The 21880-nt window shown below is 31.2% G+C and overlaps 1 protein-coding gene across 1 annotated transcript; it reads right to left on the reverse strand.

Annotated features, from left to right (window-relative positions):
* Positions 1-903: 903 nt before the first annotated feature.
* On the reverse strand, positions 904-18778 carry LOC134235916 (receptor-type tyrosine-protein phosphatase alpha-like). The gene is made up of 24 exons (XM_062718091.1): positions 18667-18778; positions 17682-17927; positions 14092-14169; positions 13311-13883; positions 12680-13096; positions 12376-12513; positions 11574-11682; positions 11341-11414; positions 11030-11229; positions 10632-10719; positions 8957-9030; positions 8819-8855; positions 8587-8684; positions 8157-8285; positions 7887-8032; positions 6445-6580; positions 6027-6167; positions 5746-5839; positions 4428-4501; positions 3976-4110; positions 3728-3853; positions 3416-3573; positions 2301-2436; positions 904-1857 (listed from the first exon to the last, which is right to left on the reverse strand). The coding sequence occupies exons 1-24, from the start codon at positions 18776-18778 to the stop codon at positions 1786-1788; spliced, it is 3591 nt and encodes a 1196-aa protein (XP_062574075.1). The 3' UTR covers positions 904-1785.
* Between the last annotated feature and the right edge of the window lie 3102 nt (positions 18779-21880).

Genomic DNA, 21880 nt, shown 5'->3' on the forward strand with positions numbered 1-21880 from the left:
ACCAACTGCCCAATTATTTATAAATTTTGGATTTAATAATAACACCTCTATATAACATTTTTATTCATTTAGTGTAAAGAAGGTTGGTTTCTATATTGATATTTTTATTATGAATGCTATATTTATTTGAAATATTGACATATGTCTGCCATTACTGTATCAGTCATCAAAGTGCATTTGGAAGACGGACGTGAAAGATGAATTTCAGTGAATGGAACTAAGGGAAATGGACATTGACCAATTTTTTATATATATATATATATATATATATATATATATATATATATATATATATATATATATATATATATATATATATATATTCTTGTTAACAAATACTCGAAAAAGAATCTTAATTAAACAGAGTACATTTTAGGGCTTTGATACGTGTAAAGAAGAGTGTATATCATATTGAAAGCCCTGCTTTAATGGGCAACGATTAACTAGCGATTTTCCAGATTAATCTGAAACATTGTCTATGTGTATGAAAAGCAAAATTAGAATTAAAAATTTCCAATACTTAGAAGAAATACAAGATTTAAGATTGTTTCTTTATTTTAAAAATCCTAAGGATGCTTATACAATATTTACATGAAATACTCAAAAGTTAAAAAAAAAATAATAAAACACACACACACACGTACATATACCTTTACTTCTTTAATTTATAAAATATCTAAAGTCAATGTATGGCCAAAATTTAAGAAAAAAGTGCAGAAATTCCCAGATAAACAATTAACCGGAATTTCCTGGTAAAATGCACATCTAAACATTGTGTCCTAAATATATGCTACGTTTAACGAAATTCTGTGCAGCGGTTTAAGCGGAGAAGCGCTAACAACTGTTATCTATATTCAAGGTATGGCCAAAAAATCTAAGTTGAAAAGTGCGGAAATTCCCAGAAAAAAAAAGGGATCCTAATTTCCTGGTAAAACGCCTATCCACTCATTGTGTCCTAAATAACTGCAAAGGTTGACGCAATTCTGTGTTGCGGTTTATGAGTTATTGCGCTGACAAACTATACACGTCTTATTCAAGGTATGACCAAAAAATCTAAGTTGAAAAGTTCAGAAATTCCCGGAATAAATGAAGGAATCGGAATTTCCTCGTGATACACAAATCTACACATTGTGTCCTTTATATTAAAAAATGACGAAATTCTGTGCAGCGGTTTATGAGGAGTTGCGCTGAAAAAAAAAACAGGACTGGCATAATGACTGACTGACACTGACTGAGGGACGGGTCAAGAACATTATACCTCCCGCAACTTGTTGCGTGAAATATAAAAAATAACTTTAATTGACATCTAGTTAAGCAACCTTTAGAAAAAAATGTTCTCTATCTAATAACAGAAACCTTTTTATGAAGGAAAGAAACTGATATACATGTATATACAATATATATTATCAGTATCATAGAAATAATAAAAAGAAAGATAAAAGATCATTTAAAAAGGTTTTTCAAAGCAAAAAGTTTACAAATAATCTTACCTCAAAAAGGTAACCGATATAAGTAAGATTTACATATAGAGTTAGAAGTAGTTTTACATGTAAGTTAATATTGAGATGAGAATACTAAATGTGCCATTATTTCTAATGAACTATGACTAGACTTCTCTTTAAATAACGCTTAATATTAAAATGATAGAGAAAAAAAGAATATAATAGTTATCTTTAAATTCTAAAAGAAAAACCCTTATAATAGACAATAAAAACTATTTGACAAATAATTTTTATCAAATTTGTGTTTGCAATATTCTTTTAGGTGTCTCACAATTGTTTTCTTTTAAGAATTGGCATACACATTGTCTGTATTTAGAAAATCAGATATTGCTTTGAAGCAGAATTCATATTCTTCCTGAAATATAAAAATGAAAAACGAATTGAATTTACGTAGAATTTGTGTTTTTTATTTCATCACACCAGAATTTAAGTTAATTATAAATAATTTATAAGGAAAAAATTCTCCGATTTACAAAAACCTAAGCACAAATTGTCCTATATAGGAAATGAATTCTACCAGCAGAAAATCACAAAATAATGGATAGTTGTACATGTGTAACAAACTCATATCTATACTTTAAGATGATATTAATATCTATATACTTTAAGATGTGGTATTAAAGATTATTTAAAGTTCAAAATTAATTCATTTCTTATAAAATACTGGTAAAATAAATTAAAATGTACCTTGGTAGATAAATGTTTATCAAATTTGTATAAAAAATATATTTCGATAAATCAATGCAACCTATTTTTTTTTTATTATTAATAAAATTTAATAAAATCAATGTAATATACCTTTGTAGATATCATTTCTGGTCTTCTACACTGAAGCTGTTGTACTATAGTAAATATGTCCACCTCGTCATCCTGTTGTAGCTGTTCTATGGCGTTATATACAGCAATAAATACTCCACAGCAGGTCGCACCGTCCCTTTTGCGTAAAGTTAAGAAATAATGTTTTTAATTAATGTAGAAGAAAATGATTTTTTTTTCAAGAAAAAATTGCCTTAAAGTTAAAGCTATATAATTGATTGTGAAAATTTTAAGGTCCATTGTAACGCCTACCAACCCAACCCCCAAAAGCATGTTTGCCCTGATGTTCTTGACCTATGAGTTTAATTCACTTTAAAAAGTGAAATGGAGATAACGAATAGTATTTAATCTCAAAGTCCATAAAACAATACAAAATAGGAGCAGAACAAACACGGACCTCCAAAACATCAGATGTGGGATTTAATTGATTAATTAATTAAAACATTTAATCTTTGGAATAAACTTTGGAAAAAAGGGTGTTTGGGCTTGAATATTTTTCATGCGTGTTTCTTACGAAAGAGGCTCAACTTGTATACCTTTAATTTGATTTTTTTTTACTTTTAAAATTTGAAATGACCCATATTCAAAAAATTTTGAACCATATCTTTGAATAATTAAAGCTTGGGTTTTCATATTTCAATTTATTCTTTGGGACATTAAGTCGCCCGCGTGGCGCAGTGGTTAGAGCGTCTGCTCTAGAGTCGCGAAGTAAGGAGCCCATCTGCGGGACGTGGAGACCGGTCCTTCGGATGAGACCGTATAAACCGAGGCCCCGTGTTGCAGTAGGTGCTGGCACGAAAAAGATCCCTCACTGCTCAAAGACCCTGAGTGCCGAGCATAGGACAAAATTTGTAGCCCTCCACCGGCAAGTGGTGGCGTCTCCATATGAGTGAAAAATTCTCGAGAGGGACATTAAACTACATACAATCAATCAATCAATCTCTGGGACATTGTACTTTAATAAAAATATCCTTTCCTTGGGAGTTTTTTTTACTTTCATTTGTTCGACTTCAACCTTCACAAAATGTGTCTGATTGGGCAAACAAAAATCCCTTTTTTAATATATGCCAAACATATACCCAAAGGCGAGTACTTACTTTGATATCACAGTTACGTGTCCGTCTTGGTGATATTTCCGATCAAGACTGAATTGCTTGATGAGGTTTGTCAAAGCAGAAGTTTCTTTGGGCAGTGCTTCATCGGAACTCCAATTCAAGCATTCAAATATTTGGATTTCGTGACTTTCCGAGCTTTTCTGTAAAAATACCTTTTACTTATAAATTCAATTGTTTTATCTGTACATATCTTTTACGTGCATGCATTTGTTGATTTTCCATGCAAACATTTTAATATTTCAATAAAATAATTTAATAAACGTCTTTTTTTTGAAAATACAAGTATTAATTTACCTCCTTATCTGTAATGTTGATAGTGGTTTTTCTTATCTCCTTAGTGAGTAATGTCTCTGTACCCTTTGTTATTGTATATGGACTTAATTTGACAAGATTGTGTTTATCCTCTACCCAGCTTTGTAACTGGAATAAAAATTATAGATTAAAATCTTATAATAAAAAATAGCATCAAATTAAACAAAATATTTACTGGGGATGCAAAAAGCAAGTTATCACCAAAAATGATTGAAGAATATTAGAATTACCTCCTTCACTTCTGATAATGGGTTTAATGCAATAAGGAATGCTGACTCGTGATCAATAAGTAAACGAACAATGTCTATGGCCGCGCCAGACACTGGGAATTGTGCAGATATAAACTCCTCAGCTCGGGTGAATGACTAAATGATAAAAAATTAAATACACATGGACATGTAAATCTGACGAAACGGCACAAAAAAACACAATGTGTTGACAAAATATGAACATGTAAATGTCACAAGACTCCACATTAAGTGCGTACCATCTTTATAAAATATTATTGTATCATCTGAATTTCTTTCTTAGATAAAGAACGGTGATAGTTCTAAAAAGTTATCGGAAATGATCTTTGTAATATTCATCTTTTTAATCAGATACTGATAATACAAATGTATATACGTATAAAGACACCATTTGCCTTGAAAGATATTCCAAATGATGAAATTAATGTACGTACAGAAACATTCACTGCATTGTAGTACGACTCTCTACCAGGTACATGAGAAGTCAAATAGACCAGATATTGCTCAACTAAAAATAGAAGAATCATAAAGATGCATTTAAAACTTTCTTCACAATTAAAGTTTAACTCTCTTAACCAATATTTCTGTCAAAAAGTAAGTTATGTACATTGCTGGTGTGATTGAAACCGTACGTTTTCAGAGACTAAAATTTAGCCATGTTTCCTTAATTTTGACGAAAAAGGAAATCGAACGATTTTTCATCCTTAGAAATATAATGATTACCCTAAATATAATTTAAAGTACAAATATAAATAATCAGCATTTATTTATTAAGTTTTAGCAGCAATCTCTTCATTCTTGCTAAAAATGCCTGCTTTAAATCATCACTTAAATATCTGTTTATGAACTGACACGCAAAAGAAACACAACACCCTACTTTAGATTGAAATAATTATGTAAAGTAAATAATTTGTATCTTAAAATTATGAATATCTTCAATTTGGTAAAATAGGTATTATAATGGTTGAACGATTTGCTTAACAGAAATCAAAACTTGCATGTTAAACAAAATACTTGGCAATATTATGCAGTTTTAAGGGTTTTTTACTGTTTATCATAAGAAACGCAGCAATTTTTCAAAAAATAAAATCTCCTTTCGCTTCCCGTAGCTATGCTAAGGCTACTTGAAAATGGCTTATGTACGCATCTCCATTGCTCTAGCTGGAAAATTTCAATGTAAAAGTGATGGAGAGTTGCTGATGCGAACTTTCACTACATTACGCCATAACGGGGTCCTACGTATCATATGCATTAAGGACAGTCCTTGTAACGAAAGTCCAAGGGTGGCTACACTGCTCTAAGTTAGAGAAAATTCAACCTAATCATGTAAAAAAAACCTGCATTTAAAAATGCCAAAGAAGAATTTCTTCGCTCAGATCTCGATATTGATGAACCTACTGTATCTTAGAAATTAAGCTAAAATTGTTGTTTTGGGCAGTTTTGCACGTTTTACTTGAATGGCTGGGAGGGGGATGTTTTAACAGTCATATTTTACAAAGTAAAGTAAAAAGATGATCATTTAACAATTTTATCAAATCTCCGATGTTCTGAAAAGTGTGATTAGCCTTAATTTATTCGCTTTTGAAAATCATAAGATAAAAAATCAAACATTTGTAGATTACTACTTGTTGTGTTTCTTTTGCGTGTCAGTTTATTTATTTACAGTTATCTTTTTTTAAATAAGCAAAACAAGTCCACATGGCTAAACATTACAAATGAGTGAAATTCAAATAGCAGTTCGGACATGCATACCTGGTAAGACTGATTTTGTAAAGTTCAGTTTTAAAAACTTCTTTCCACTCTTGAAATCATGGGCATCATACCGTGGTTTTAAGCTTACCAGTTCCTAAAAGTGCAATGAAGATATTATTTCTTGATTTTGTAAATTTTTGAAACAAACATCAATAACAAATATTGATAACGTATATAAACTATTCATTTTTTAGTTGTAATTGCAAGCAATTTATTTTTAGTCATGTAAAAAAGTTCAAAAGACTATTAAATGTATGCTTATAAACATTGTGTATTCTCACATTGAATTCATTGGTTAGATGTTTCTGTGTATTTATTCTGTTGACATCTCCATACTGGTGGACAAATTCATCTTTCTTCTTATACTGGGGTTTCCTTCTGAAGAACTCGTACAAAGCATGGTAGAGAAAAACGTATTGGTCCTAAGATGATACAATGTTAAACGATTCTTCTTACTTTTGACTATGCATATTCCATTTTTAAAACTAGATTGCATTCATCACAAAAATATTTCATTTTTTATTTAGCAGTTTACTTACAGAAACAGATATTCTTCTCTCTCTCTCTCTCTCTCTCTCTCTCGATTTGTGTATGTGTGAGAGTATTTTTATCTCCATCTCAATCTCTCTATCACTCCTTTTTTAATTCAAGATAGAGCAGTATACATGAGTAAAAATTGCAGTTTCTTTATATACGTACCACATTCTGTATCATTGTCATCCTGTTTCTACGCATGGCCTTGACATACTCTATGACGTTGACCTTGCCCTTGTCCTTGGCGTACCTGGACAAAACGTCAAGGGCGATAAATGTCCCAGTTCGCCCAATTCCCGCACTGTAACACATTTATGTATGAAGAGAAAAAATACATTGGCTACAAACAGTTAAGCGATGAAAGATAATACGAGACTGAAGCTCTACTGGTTTATATCTATAGCAAAGGAAGAGAAAAGTACTTAAGCTGTTGGGAATTGAAACTTTATAACAGCAATAAATAGAATAATGACCCTTGATTCAGTCTTTCTATGTTCTTAGTGTAGTCTACTTGTGTGCCAAGTTATATATATTATTATCAGACTAAAACTACTATCATTGGAGTAGAATTTTGAGAGTATTTAACAGAAATTTCTATTCTTAATAACCAAGGCAATAATGTTCATCAGTCAAAAACCGATACACAGAATTGTGTATCTTAGTGTAGTCTACTTGTGGGCCAAGTTATATTGAAATCAGACCAAAACTGTTGGAGACATAGCATTTTGAAAGAATTTCACAGAAATTTTCTATTTTTAGTAATCAAGGCAATACCATTCATCAAAAACAAAAACCTATATAGAAAATTATGTATCTTACTGTAGTCTACTTTCTGTGCCAAGTTAAAATGAAATCAGACCAAAACTGTAGGAGACATAGCATTTTGAAAGGATTTCATAGAAATTTCTATTTTTAGTAACATCGGCAACACCGTTTATCGAAATTAAAAACCGATACACAGAAATATGTATCTTAGTGTAGTCTACTTGTGTGCAAAGTTATAATTAAATCAGACCATAACTGTGGGAGGAGTAGCATTTTGAAAGAATTTCACAGAAATTTCTATTTTTAGTAACCAAGGCAACACCGTTTATGGAAATCAAAAACCGATACAAAGAATTATGTATCTCAGTGTAGTCTAGTTGTGTGATAAGTTATTTTGAAATTAGACAAAAACTGTAGGAGGAGTAGCATTCTGAAAGAATTTCAAAGAAATTTCTAATTTTAGTTACCACGGCAACACTGTTCATCGAAATCATAAACCGATACACAGAATTATTATCTTAGTATAATCTACTTGTGTGCCAAGTTATATTGAAATTAAACAAAAACTGTAGGAGAAGCATTTCGAAAAATTGTTTACAGACAGACAGACAGACAGACAGACAGACGCCGGATGCATTACTATCGCATAAGCTCTTCTGGTCTCTGACCAGTAGAGCTAAAAAGTAGATGGGTTGAAAAATATATAAAGAGAAGTTAAGTTTCTTTATCTTCTTTTAAATTTGAAGGTATAGTATTTTTTTCAGGACAATAGCATCTTATATAACGGATATGATGCTCAAAATTTAGGCCATTAATGTATAAAGTATGTCCAGAGAAATTACCTGCAATGAACAATTATTGGATGTTGAGAAGGCTTGATTTTGTGTCTGAAGTGTCGGTGAAATACAACTAAATTCAGAGGATTTGGAGTCCCGTGATCTGGCCATCGGGTGAAGTGATACTGTACGACCGTCCTTGACCCAGTGACCTTAAAATAAGCATGCACATTGCAATTAATGTATGATGAATTGCAATTATGGCGTCTACCTTTAATCTACATAAAATACATGTTTCTACATTTTTATCAAAATGTTATGAGTATTTATATATACCTTCTTTTTCCGCACAGTCATTTTTCTCTGGACGAAATACGCATATACTTTCTCTTCTACCAAAGTTACGGAAAATGGATTGATTTCCAGATCTTTCCCTTCATCTGGCCAATATTGGTGACATTTCACCTAAAAGAAGGTTCATGTTAAAAAAATTTTGAATTTTTGTTAAAAAAAAATGTGGAAATAAAATTTATGTTTCTATTAAGTTTGAAGGAAATTGATACAGTTTAAGGACTAGAAAATCTTTAAAACTGTGATTTCAAAACCAGGTTAAAGGAGATTTAGTCGACAAAACTGAGGATTATAATATTTTATAATTAAATATTTTTCTTTAAACTATGACACAAGTGATGACAACTTAAATAAAAGGATATTACATCAAAAAAATTACTTTATATACTCTAATATATAAAGTTACACATTCAACCTTTGGTCCTTCAATTAGGTTGGTCAACATAACGATGTATTCCACATGCTCCTGCCATATCATTCTCCAGTGATCAACTAAAGTGTTTTCACGTGGGCCTAAAGGAATATAGTAAGCTTTTAGTGAAAGAAATAGTCAAAGGTAAAAGATTCTTATTATTCAAAGGAACAATATCATTTTAAAAAAAAAGTTTTATTTTTCAGATGGATTTTGACAATTTGATATTTTTTACCTTGACAAGCAATGAATTCCTTTTCCCCCTCCATATTCTAAAATAAAAATGTTACAATGCAATTAAAAAAACAATAATATCATGTTCACACTAAAATACCTTCAATAGAAATTAAAGTAAAGTATATGTGTTTGTTACCTCAATATAGTTTGCATTTATGTAATCTGTAGTGAAGCCATTACCAACTTCTAAAATTACTCGTGAATGATCGTCTGTAAGAAAATTATGAATTTCTATTATTAGTGTCTATTACAGTTAAATCACATACTATTTTAGTGAAATATATATATAATTTCTGTTATGGTAATGCGGAATATCAAAACACTTCAAAAAGATATTAAAGAATAACATGTTTTCAGTGTAAGATATCCAATCAAATTCACATGTTACAATCTGTGCGATAGAATATTTCCTGAATATCCAATATTGTTGTATAAATTTATTAAGAATGTAAAGCGTAAGTTTATATTGGATATTCAGCGTGACCTACGTCAAAACTTGTCAATCCGCTTGACGTTAATATAAATTTTGCACAATTAAATAGAAAGTTTAATGCAAAATTTTGGGGTTTTTATGCTACACTTAATGGAAGAAAATTAAAGTATAAGGAATGAATTTAGCTACCCAAGTTAAACTCAAAGCTGTTTATTTTAAACGCGTCAACTGTTCAAGCAAAGTTAAAACCGTATAAACTGTGGAACTATTAAAGGAATTCCTATATATTAAGATGAAAAGAATATTATAATATAATTTTATTCGATGGCTTAAGAAACTCAAAGAAACTTTTCTTTTCAAATTTTAATTAACATTCAAAAGAACCATAGCTGTCTTACCGGCGACACGACCGACTAAAGTATTTAAATGGAAATCACCTGTGTCTATTTATAGATCTGTACATTTACCTTTTCGATTAAAGATCAAACTACATGTATGTTATCATTTGTAGACCAGTGTTATATTTTCAAAGTTGCAAGTTTGTTACATTACCCTCATTTTACTTCTTCAATTCTCTTATTCTAAACAAGATTTTTAGAACATTTAAAAAATAAAACAAGCTAGCAGCTATGACTTTGGGTGATTAGAATAGATTAATTAGGACTGGGTTTTTTTACCCGAGATTTTTTCAAGGTGTTATGTTGTATTATATATCTCTTACATTATTTATAGATGTATAATAAAATAATTAAAGAAATCATAGGAAAAATGCACCGAGAGAAAAAAAAGGCATTGATTAGAAACACGTACTGTGAGACTCGTACTCACGATCATTATGTCTACAATCCAGCAATCATACCACTACGCCACGAAGTCATTGTAATCGGATGGATAAATTTAAGACTGATTGTTGAATCTTGCAATAATTTTGAGAAGAAAAATTAAATACATATGTTCAACATTTTCAATATGAAGACCACCTTTAACAAAAATTATCTCAATGTAATGAAGTGCAGTCATATCCAAATAAAATTATTAAGACTTGTTTTTTGGTTATTGGTGGTCTTTTGCTACAGTTTGTCATTGTTTAGGGGGATACCTCAGTATTTACTATATTCTCCATATAAAATAAAGGATTTTTATATCTATCATACGAGGGAACCATTAATATCAAATATTATTTTTGTGTGATTTGCTTTAAGGCATGTATAAGCTAACAGTGTATGACAAAATTTTGGTTAAACAATGTATTTCAAAAATCACTACTAGAGCAAGCGAAAGTGACTATCAAATGCGCTATTGCCATTTTATTCAAGTATTGTTTATATACGTTCTTACTGAAAATGAAATAATAAATGATAAGAATGGATAATTTTACATGGAAAAGTGGTTTTGAATCGATTCCTGGGCATGTTTTCTGCTGATTTAGCTGTCTCGCAGGCAAATCTTTCTCCATAAGGAAGAGACTAAAATAGATAAAATACTGCTCAGTGATCAAAGGGTACTATGCAAAATGGTATTCATCAATATAATCGCTTTGAAATGAAAACGTTGTAAATCGGATACGTTAAAATGATAAAAAAGAACTGTATTTCTCATAGAAAATGCCCATTTTTTTTTTTGGATGAAGTACTCTTTATACATTCTAAGGTTGAAATGGAAGGAATGTAAAAAAAACGAAAGGCTTAAGGTTAATCAACGTGAAATTGTAAAATAAGAAAATGATAATAAGCAATTCAATAATAATATTTTCACTAAAAATGATTAAGTACTGACCTTAAATTCCTTATGAAATATTTCATTTTCCTTGGCTTCTCTCTCAGTGATTATCCTCAGTAGGTCAGACACAGCGATATCCTTAGCCACAGATAGATCATTATAATACACAGCCTCCTCAGGGTTCTCCATTTGTGGTTCTTCTTCTGGGTCCTCTATCGGTACCGAAACATTACCTATGTTTGTGTACAACTTGTTTTCTGTTGTCATGGTAAAAGATAATCAATTAAATTAAAAACTGAAAATCTTAAGAGACGTAAGCAAATTCATTTTGAAGAAAATGTAGAACCTTATAAACTTCTAATATTTACCAGAAGATGGGGCATGCTCTTTTTTATAGAAGACCATATCTGATTTGGAATTTTGACGCATTCGTCGTTTGTATCTTCAATAAAAATATTATAAAATTAAATTTTTCCAACAGAATCATACATTTAAACAAGAGTGTCATTTATTATCATTAGATTCACATATTGGTTTCCTTTGAAATAATTGAAGTATTAAATAATTAAATAATTGAAGTCAATAGATATTTCAAACATACCTGAGAAAAATGACTATGATGATTATTAAAACCAAAAGAAATAGTACAGCACCTAACCCAGCACCAATAGCTGTAGTCGGCAAAGAAGTCGGGTCACTTACAGCAAGTGCTGGAAAAGAAGTATTTAACATAACAAATGAAATTTTGGGTCGAATATTAAAATAAATAACAAAGCACAATGAACAAAATATGTTTTAAAATAAGCCTTAATCATAATAAAATAGTTCAAAATCTACTAAGGTAGAACAAAAGTTCTTTTGTATTATATGACCAAATACAATTTATTTTTGACATAATACACATATGCATTTTCCCTTCATTTCTAAAAGTCGCTCGAATGGCGCAGTGATTAGAGCGTCTGCTCTAGAGTCGCGAAGTAAAGAGTCAATCCTTACGTCGCGGGTTCGAATCCCACTGTGGGACGTGAAGACCGGTCCTTCGAATGAGACTATATAAACCGAGGTCCCGTGTCGCAGTAGAAGCTGGCACGAAAAAGATCCCTCCCTGCTCAATGGCCTTGAGTGCCGAGTATTGGACAATATTTGCAGCTCTCCACCGGCAAGTGGTGGCGTCTCCATATGAGTGAAAAATTCTCGAGAGGGACGTTAAGCAATATACAATCAGTCAATTATTTCTAAAACGTTTAAAAAGACATATCTTTTCAATTAAAGTTTTATTTGAGTTCATAAAATTATATATATTTCTAAAATGATATAATACTCTCTTATGAATTATTTTATCTTAAAAATAAACATTATCAAAAATAATTTTACGAATGCCAAATGTATCCTGGTCAACATACCTATGAAACATTTCTCATCCACAAAGTGTCCCTTACATCCTCCTATACAGGAACCATTGTTTGAGAGACAGGTTCTGTTCAAACAGTTTGAACTACACTGAGATTCACACTCATGACCATAATAATCCGGTTTACAAACTAAAAAAAATAAAATATTTATATGCAATTTGTAACTGGTATTTAAAATATCAAATTAAAATGATTGTAAGATAACCTCAATTTACAAACGCCAAACTTTTATACCCAAAAACAATATTTAGAAAATGTCAGGTTTTTGTCAAAAAAGTGTTTTCTAAATTAATACCGTCACAGTATCGTCCCTGCCATCCTGTCTTACAAGCACAACTCCCATCGGACTGATGACATCCGGAATCACACCCACCACCACAGGCCTTGAGACAGTCTGGTCCAAATTTACCGTCAATACAACCAGAATCACACAAACCACTGCTTTTACTGCATACCTTTTTACAGTTTTGATTACAGGTCCTATCACATTGATCTCCATATTTACCAGCTGGACATGCTCCCTCACAACTCCCCGAGTCTCTGTTGCAACTAGATGGACATGAAGCACTACATCTCTGTTCACATTTCTGTGAATAAAATCCTCTCTCACACCCAATAGTGCAAACACCAGTAACATTGTTGCATGCCTGGCTGATACAATTTACACTGCACATGTTTGAGCAATCATCTCCATAATGAGTCGCATCACATTCTATAAGTAGTAAAAATCAAATTGATGTTTTTGATATTGATCTAAAGCTTGAAAATAATTTGTATACAAAATCCGACATGATCTAACATTTTGCTAATGTCAGAAACTGCTTATGTTATGAAATCATAAAGAAAAATATTACATGTACATTATGGCATCATCAACAATGACGTTCACCAACAATTGAGGAAAACTTTAAAATCAAAAATCTTACTGTTGCAAATTCCTCCAGTCCAATTCGGTTTACATCCATTAATGCAAATTCCATATCTGTTGCAGTTGGTTTGTTTGCAGTTTTCACTACATTCATTTTCACAATAAACCCCATAGAAACCGTATTTGCAACCACGACTGCAATAGCCATTTTCTTTATTACATTCCAAATCGAGGCAAGTGTCACTACACTGTCTATCACACTTCTCTTCATAATAACCTAATTTACAGGTGTCACAATGTCCGGTATATCTAGAACAATTTCCAGTACTGCAGTTACCACAAGTAATATTACAAAAATCACCATAATAACCAGATACACATCCAGTTGTACAAATTCCCGTGTATTTGTTACATTTTCGTCCCGAACACTTTGCATAACAATCCTTCTGACATATATCTCCAAAGTATCCATCGCTGCAGGAATAGCAAAATCCATTTGTGTTGATGCAATATCTCGATTTGCACGAAGTTGGACAAATTTTCTGGCAATTATCTCCCCAACGTCCCTGATAACATTGGATGCAGTTGCCAAATTCATTGCATTGCTGGTCTACACAATTACTGCTACAGGCTAAGAGTAACGATTAACATAACGTTTATTATTATAAATAAATACAATTGTATTTGTCAAAACAAGAAATCTAGCAAAGAATATGAAACTTATAATAACTGAAGGGTTCGGTATGATAAAAAAAGAAATCCAAAATATAAAGGTTAAATGAGGATTCAAACTTTAACATGCATTTTCAATAAGTAGTATTTTTAATATGAATACTTACGACAGCCGGTTGCAATGTCACAGTTATAACAACCTTCACAAGATGAACAGTTTGGGCCATAATAACCAACTTCACAACCTGATTAAAAAAAGATTTAATCAAGGAATGAATTTAGCTTTTTGAATAAAAAAAGTATAATGTAACAGTTAAGGTGATTCGAACCTGTCACCAAAGTAATTCGATTTTTTAAAAAATGATAAGAATGATACTAGAGGATTTCCTGTCTTGAATAATGACAGTTTTGATATGGGTCAATGCGCTAGTTTCCATGGCAACGGCCTCTGAACATGAGAGTGTTGAAATTGTCTGCTGTGCAAAAATAAACAAGTAATAGACATAATCAAAATTAAAAAATAAAAAGATTTTATTTTCAATCGTATTTTTACATCATGGAAATGAAAGATAATAACATTGTCTTCCTACAGAATAAATAAAAGTATGGATATAGTAAATGATGTTTAAGAAATTTAATCCGAATTTCCTCAGACTGCTCTTAAAAATGCCATTTTCAGCATGACTTCCAATTGATAAAATGGCAAAAAATCAATTTACCAAGAGTAAATGGAATTTTCTCTTTTAACTTTCTTTGAATAGCAGTGAAACAAAGCTTTAAACCTTGGAAAAAAAATTGATAGGTTCATGAGTCCGGTTTTAAGAAAGATATAATAATCTGACTTTCATTGGGTCTTGCTCAATTTTTAGCCTTTTCCAAAAAACAACATTTATATATGAAAAGATAAACACAAAACATCTTAAAAGTTTGCATAAAATAATCAAAAACATTTTTTTTTTTTTTTTTTTTTTTTTTTTGTTTGTTTGTTTTTTTGTTTTTTTTTGGTTTTGGGGGGGGGGGGGGGGGGGGGGTTGTATATCAGATTTTGAATTTCAGTAAAATTGTAGATTCTGAAAATTCTCTTTTCCTACAGGGATAATACATTATAGACATATTTAAAATACTAAAACAACCTTTGCATACATATGAGAATTAATTTTAATACAACTCATCAATGTACTTAATCAAAAGAATTGCTTTCCATTATACATGTACATTATATGTTTATTCTAGTGTCTTAATTATCTGTAATTTACATGATTTTTTTTTCATGGGCCATGAATTAGTAATAAATCGTTCTCTAATTCTATAATAAAATCATTAATAGTTTATTTATTTTCATATCCAAAAAATTAAAATGCTTCATGTCCATGCTTCATTGATGACTTTTCCTTCATATTTCAATTGAAAACCGTATATGAAGCCCCGATTTGAGAATCTGACGAGGAGTAACTTCCCTTTTATTTTAAAATATAAACCAAATTGTATTTTCACTAAAAAAATCATAATTTTTTTCACTCTATAATAGTTATAGCTTAATTTTATGTCTTCAAATATGTCCTTAGTAAGAGCATAGTAATTGAAAATATGAAAAAATAATAATTGTTTCACTTACATTAGTAATATCAAAAACAAAAAAAAGTTTTCATTTTTCTAACGACATCTCTTACAAAGCCAACGTGCTAAGTCAAAAAACTTATCAAAATATAATTATGTGTATATTTGATTTTTTTGTTCATTTTCATTTTACGTTTAATGTCTGGTGGGGCAATTGAGTGCCTTGTTTTACATTTATGTATGATTTTAATGTTCCAAGTACATAGATCTACATGTAAACGGTAGAGCGTAGTCTGCATACATGTCATTGTTCATGTTTCAACGTTATCACATGTGCGTAGGGCCTATTTGTAATGTGTACTTATGACTGAAATAATTGTGGTCAGGTTGTTCAGACATCTTAGTCCATCTTGCAGAGTGAATACTGGACACCTCCTGGTAATACACAGGCATCTCAATTTTTGTCAATGAGTCGCTAAATAAGCCAAATATTGAAAAATTCTACCCTCTCTAGGGCCTATATATAAATACACAAGATGCATGTGCAACTCCAATTTGACCCCCTCTCGGTTCAGGCTTGATTTTAACATATAAATCGGACATGCCTATCGGTTTGCGTGTAGCATAAGGTTCAAATATGATATTTCTCGCTATACATTTCTTCTTTAAGTTTAAATCCAACGCGTTGATAATGCAAACAACTAAAATTCATGCAAACTTCGAATTTTGTTCCAAGGCCCGATTGCCATCAGCTGACGTCACGGAAATGTAATCTCTACACCAAATGCTCTAATACATAAATTAATCAAACATTTGTTAAATAAAACCAAGGATAACAAACAATATGATTTTATTTATTTTTTTTTTTGTTTATTAATGAAATAAATCTATAATTGTGGTATTAAAAAGTTTATGTAATAGAACATTTGGTGTTGAGATTAAATTTTCGTGACGTTTTGCGTTGCGCAGTTGACGTATCTTCGTCACGTTCGAATCACCTTAAGTATAACATGTATAAGGCTTTGCTTTGACTAGACTTATAACTTAATACACAAGGGATATATAGGTGCCAGTTGTATTTTATTTTAATAACATTTGTTAGACACATAAAGTAGTTAGAACGATTGATTGAATCTTTTACCTGTATCTTTTTGGTCTGGTTGTTTTAAAAGAACCAGTATTTGTACAATCTTGAAAATAAGTTGAATATTTTTTTTATCTCGGTTGCATCGATATAATTTTAAGGGAAAAATTTTGACAAAAAATTGGCTTAGCTTTTTTTTTTTACCAGAAGTCATCGGTTATAATTGTACTCAGTTCAAGAAATTTGAATTATCTTTAAAAAAAAAAAACAGGTTCATGTTTTTTTTTATACTTTATTTCCTCATACCCATGTCTCATGATTTGATTTTTTGTAAAACAAAGTCATTTTCTTTTATGAGGTCAATGCTTTTTTTTCTTTACAAATACTTATGGAGTTTTGTGACAAGAAAAAAACGCCGTTAATTGAATTTTTATGAATTATTAATTTCTTTCCATTATATAAGTCCCCGATATCTCAAATGATTATTTCTGGTACATATATTAATTTAAAACGTTCTTCTTAATTGAAAACGAATTCAATATTGAAGGCCAGCTGAGGATTTCTTGAATACCGATAAACAATCGGGACACGCTTTTCCATTATCTGAATACATAGTCGGCGACATATTTGTTTGCTTTTCTTATGAAAACTCTAGTTGTATATCGAACAAAGTAATGTTATAAATCAAAGGAGAGGAGCCGATAAACCAATGTACGGGATAACACCCCCCCCCCCTTCCGCCCAAGAAATGTCCAGAACAGACTTCTTCTTTAACTTCTTATGCCTGCGTTAACCTTGATTTGACTTACATTGACCTGTTAAATAATACAATTCAGAAAATGTGATGTTCACCTGCAAATGTACACGAGGAAAAAAATACATTGTATTCTTCAACTAGATCACCATTTGAATCATGTTTCTGGGAGTGTTTGCTTTAGATTTCAGAAAATTATTTTTTTTGTAAATTCGCTTGTCCTCACATTTCTTGAAACATCTTATTGACATCGGTTTAAAAAAACCGTATACGTATTCAAATTTCTAGAGAGATGTCGACACTGCCATTTGCAGGTGGGCATCACGTTAACATCAAGATAAAATCTCTCAAATTCGTTTTACCATAAACTTCTATTTCACAAATTTCTAGGATTGGACCTTTATCAGTTGGATATTTGTACTCTGTTTCCACAATTATGTATCTTGCCGTCTGTTTACATGGAATCTCAATTATATTTGGAGGTACAGCAGGAGCTGTACTGTTGTCAGTGTAACATCTGGTTCGCTGACTGGTTGTAGTCGAAATAACTGGATAGTCCGAGACGTCCAGGTAAAACTGTCTAAATCTGTATTGCTGCCATTGGGGACCTGTAATGTAAAATATTTTGTTATGAGATAAGCATAATGTTACCCCAACCTACCCCTAACAATCATAAATTAGTCTAAACAACCTGAGTGTGTTTTAAATAAAAATGGCTTATCATGAGTTGTACATTGTTTTTCTAAATTTTGACCGCCCATTGTGGCCTCATTTTAGGCCTGGGTTCATGATTTAATAATGTTGAATCCAAAAAGGGTGTGGATGCTACCATATAAATCTGAATAATTAGGACTTTACTGTTTTACTACACAAATTTTCATTTCTATTTTCTTATAAATACTGAAAGGAAAAAGAAAACGCAGGGTAGCTTATTATTTGATTTTTTTTATCGCATGACCGAAAGTTACGCACACTGGTCAGATGAAATGTTAGTTACTATGCACCAAAATCAGTGTTCAGAATTACTCAACCGTTAAATGTTTGACTCGACGTCATATTGGAAAATGCTTAAAAGACCAATCACGTACAAATGAAGAGTTTTTCAATAAATCTTGCTGTTCTGTTTGATTCAATTGAAGATATACACATTGTTTGTCCTTGAAAATTTACAGATGATACAAATTTCTTGCAATCTTAGTACAGTTGACGGAAGTTCCATAGGGTGAGATTTTCAAATTACAGTTGTAAGGACAAAGACAAAGTGGATTTCTAAACAGTTTCTTGTAAATTTCCCCCCCCATAGAACGTGTAATTCGTTGACAGAGATGTTCTGGAATGGTTTCCAACCAATCGTGTCGATGATGTTAACGCCAAACAGTCGAGTTGTTTTCCTGTCCCTTAAGCTTGTTTTATCGCCACCTAATACCACAAAACTGCTGTTAATACAGTAGACTATCATAATCATTACATTCACCCCAAACGGAAAGAAACTAATTACACAAATTGGGGTTTTTAGCTGATAAAATTAATGGTTGTGTTTCTCTCACTGGCGCATGCGCCTTTCGTTTGACTTATTTTCGACGTTGTTGCTCATGCCCAATATACACGTAGCAAGGGGTTAGATTGATTGTATATAGTTTTACGTCCCTCTCGAGAATTTTTCACTCATATTGAGGCGTCATCGTATGCCGGTGAAGGACTTACAATTTTTACCTTTACTCGGCACTCAGGGACATTGAGCAGTGAGGTATCTTTAACGTGCAAACGCTTGCCGCTGACACGGGGCCTCGGTTTTTAAGGTCTCATCCGAATAGGAACCGCAACTTTCACTTAAAAGTGCTGATCGCATGGCGAACAGTTGCTACCAATTTTATCGACTAGGTCAGTCGCGGCCTAAACCAGTGTTAGAAAAATAAACACTCTGATGAATTTTGATGCAAAGGAGAAACTAGACTGTGACAGATACATTGTACGCGGGGAGACATTGAAGATATTGGCTTTCGATTTTCTCTTGTGTGGTATCGATTGTCATATGAGTTCCAATAACTCATGATTTATAAGACAAAAACAAAAGAAAAAATTGGTTGTATTTTCTTAAAAGATAATTTTAAAAATAAGATAGGAATACTGAAAATGATAAAAAGAAAAATGAATTTAATTCCTCAAAAGTTCACCGTACATTTCTGTTTCCTTTCAGTATAATGCCTAAAGTGGGCCTCACCCTAGCCAAGTGGATTATAGTATAATCAATCTTAAATCTACCTGAACATGTATTCTCATTAATATGAAGAATCGCAACTTTAAATTGCTGTTTTAGCAGATTTGTCTTCTTTATTCCTAAGTAAAGTTATGATTCATTGTGGCCCGACCCTAGCAACAGGTATCATAATCATATATAATCTGTTCAAATGTTAACGAATAGTGTCTGAAGATGAGTCTATATACAAGTAAATATAATTACTGATTTTAAACAATTTTTTTAAATGTATTTCTATATATATATATATATATATATTTTTGTAACTGTGACCCAGCGCCTTAAGGGTCATGCATTGCTGCTACCCATAGTGGCTATGAATTGAACAACTTGAAACTTAAAAACAAACTTTTGGAGAATGTTTTTTTTTTTCATAAATATGACAAATCATGGCTATCACATGAGTTATCTTTTTTGCCAAGCACATGTTAGAGAGAACTTTTTGAAAGGATGTCATTTCCACTCAATCTTAATTACAAGTATATCTACTTGAAAGTTTTAAACATATTTCTGCTTCAGACTCTCGTGTTTCATTAATTGTATTTGGTTCACTTTTATACCTTTTAATATCAATTCAGAGAATTATTATTTTATATTACTTTTATCTGAATATGTCTTAAGGCTAGGCAGTTTTAGGCATAAATGATCTTTGTTTTTTAATATCGTGTCGCTAGAGTCTGATGCATCTGTGTTTTTTTCTGAATTGAAAGGTTCTGTCTGTCTAGCTCTCCGTTTGTCTGCGTTCTCTGCAATTTTTTTTCCTTGTTTCTCTGGCAGTTTTATTTTTAACTTGATTGAGCGTATAAGGGGTAAATTTTTAATAGTTAATAAAATCCATTTTGAAATTTAAAAGCAAAAGCAATTTATTTCTCTTGCATCATAGCGGGGAGATCCTATGGATTGTTCATGTACATGAAGCTCTCTCTTGACAACATAAGACAAAAATCAGAGAGGGCTACATTATTTTCGATTACTGAAACCTGTATGAACAGTTTTGTAGAAAATGACTATTATGCTTCGATCAAAATCAAGTCCAAGACTCAGTATTTTTCACACGCTTTACATTCACCTCACTTTTCAAGCACTTATCTTCTTTAAATCACAATACATGTACATGTCCATTGTTGTGCTTTCATTTGAGCCACGGTAGATTTTGTTTCCTTTTCAAGGCAAGAAGCAGATAATTGCATGTTCTCTGTATTAGTTTTTATTATATATATAAATGTGCAAGTCTTGAAACCAAGTACACTGAAATGTGTTTTTATATAAAATGTTCAATCAAAATACGTGTAGTAGATATTTTATGTTCATTTGAGACATATAATCAGACCATTTTCTATGTTACAATCACCATATCAAATTAACAGAGAAGTACTTAAAAGTATCATTAAATTCACAAAAGATAATTGGATTCTGTTTCAACATATAATTCATATTTATAGAACATTACAATGAAAGATATTTAAATTCTTCATTTTCTCTTGAAGTAAATATTATGCAAGTATACCTTCTCTTCTGTAATAAATTTACACTTTTTTTGCTGTATGGTTTTCCAAATCTACTTGAAACCAAGCCCTGTTTGTGTATATAGGAGCAGTATGAGCACAATATTTTTCTGTGATATTTCTATCACCATCATTTGCCCGTGATGCATCGTGGTATGTAGAACTTTGGAGAGTGTTGTTGTGGATCTTCTGCTCAGGTTTTCTGTAAAAAATATGAAACAAGTAGAGGAAAGGGATGGTTTGCACATAATTCTACTACGTACACGATTATTGCGGAGATCATAGAAATGCTGCGAACATTATTCTCCAATAAATCACGAAAGTCATCAAAAGATTATCAGATCAGAAACATGTTTCAAACCTGTGCAGTTAAAATGTACTTAAAAATGAAATATTATTTAAACCACATTCACTCTAAAAAAAGTTTTACTAGTTTTTTTTAAAATAAGGTATTAATTAAAAAAACTAGTAATTTTAGTAATCCATTTAGTCAGAATAGCAAGTAAATGACTATCAAGGTTAGTAATTGTAAACATAATTAGTAAAAAGGATGAATTCATTTACTTATAAAGTGATTTACTAAGTATCAATAGAATAACTTAAACTATAGGAATTATATTATTTTAAGTTAGTAAATGAACTCATTTTTGGTAAATTATTATTACTTAATTTAAGATAATGCTTTAGAGATTGCTTTCTATTTACTAGATTTTATGAATTATTACTAAGTAAATGCAATTCTGAAATTAATTAAAATGTAGAATATTATTACTCAAAAGAATACTATTTTGTAAAATTT

The sequence above is a fragment of the Saccostrea cucullata genome, unplaced genomic scaffold, assembly GCF_032062105.1.
Source record: "Saccostrea cucullata isolate Sc308-1 unplaced genomic scaffold, CSIRO_AGI_Scuc_v1 ctg8474, whole genome shotgun sequence".
In the NCBI taxonomy this organism is placed as follows: domain Eukaryota; kingdom Metazoa; phylum Mollusca; class Bivalvia; order Ostreida; family Ostreidae; genus Saccostrea; species Saccostrea cuccullata.

Excerpts from the sequence above, each read along its gene's own strand:
- LOC134235916 (XM_062718091.1), bottom strand. The coding sequence starts at position 18,778 with ATGATAGTCTACTGTATTAACAGCAGTTTTGTGGTATTAGGTGGCGAT. Across the intron at positions 17,928-18,666 it reads TAACATCATCGACACGATTG|GTCCCCAATGGCAGCAATAC; the intron begins GTTGGAAACCAT and ends TTTACATTACAG. Across the intron at positions 11,683-12,375 it reads GGATGAGAAATGTTTCATAG|CACTTGCTGTAAGTGACCCG; the intron begins GTATGTTGACCA and ends CTTCTTTTCCAG.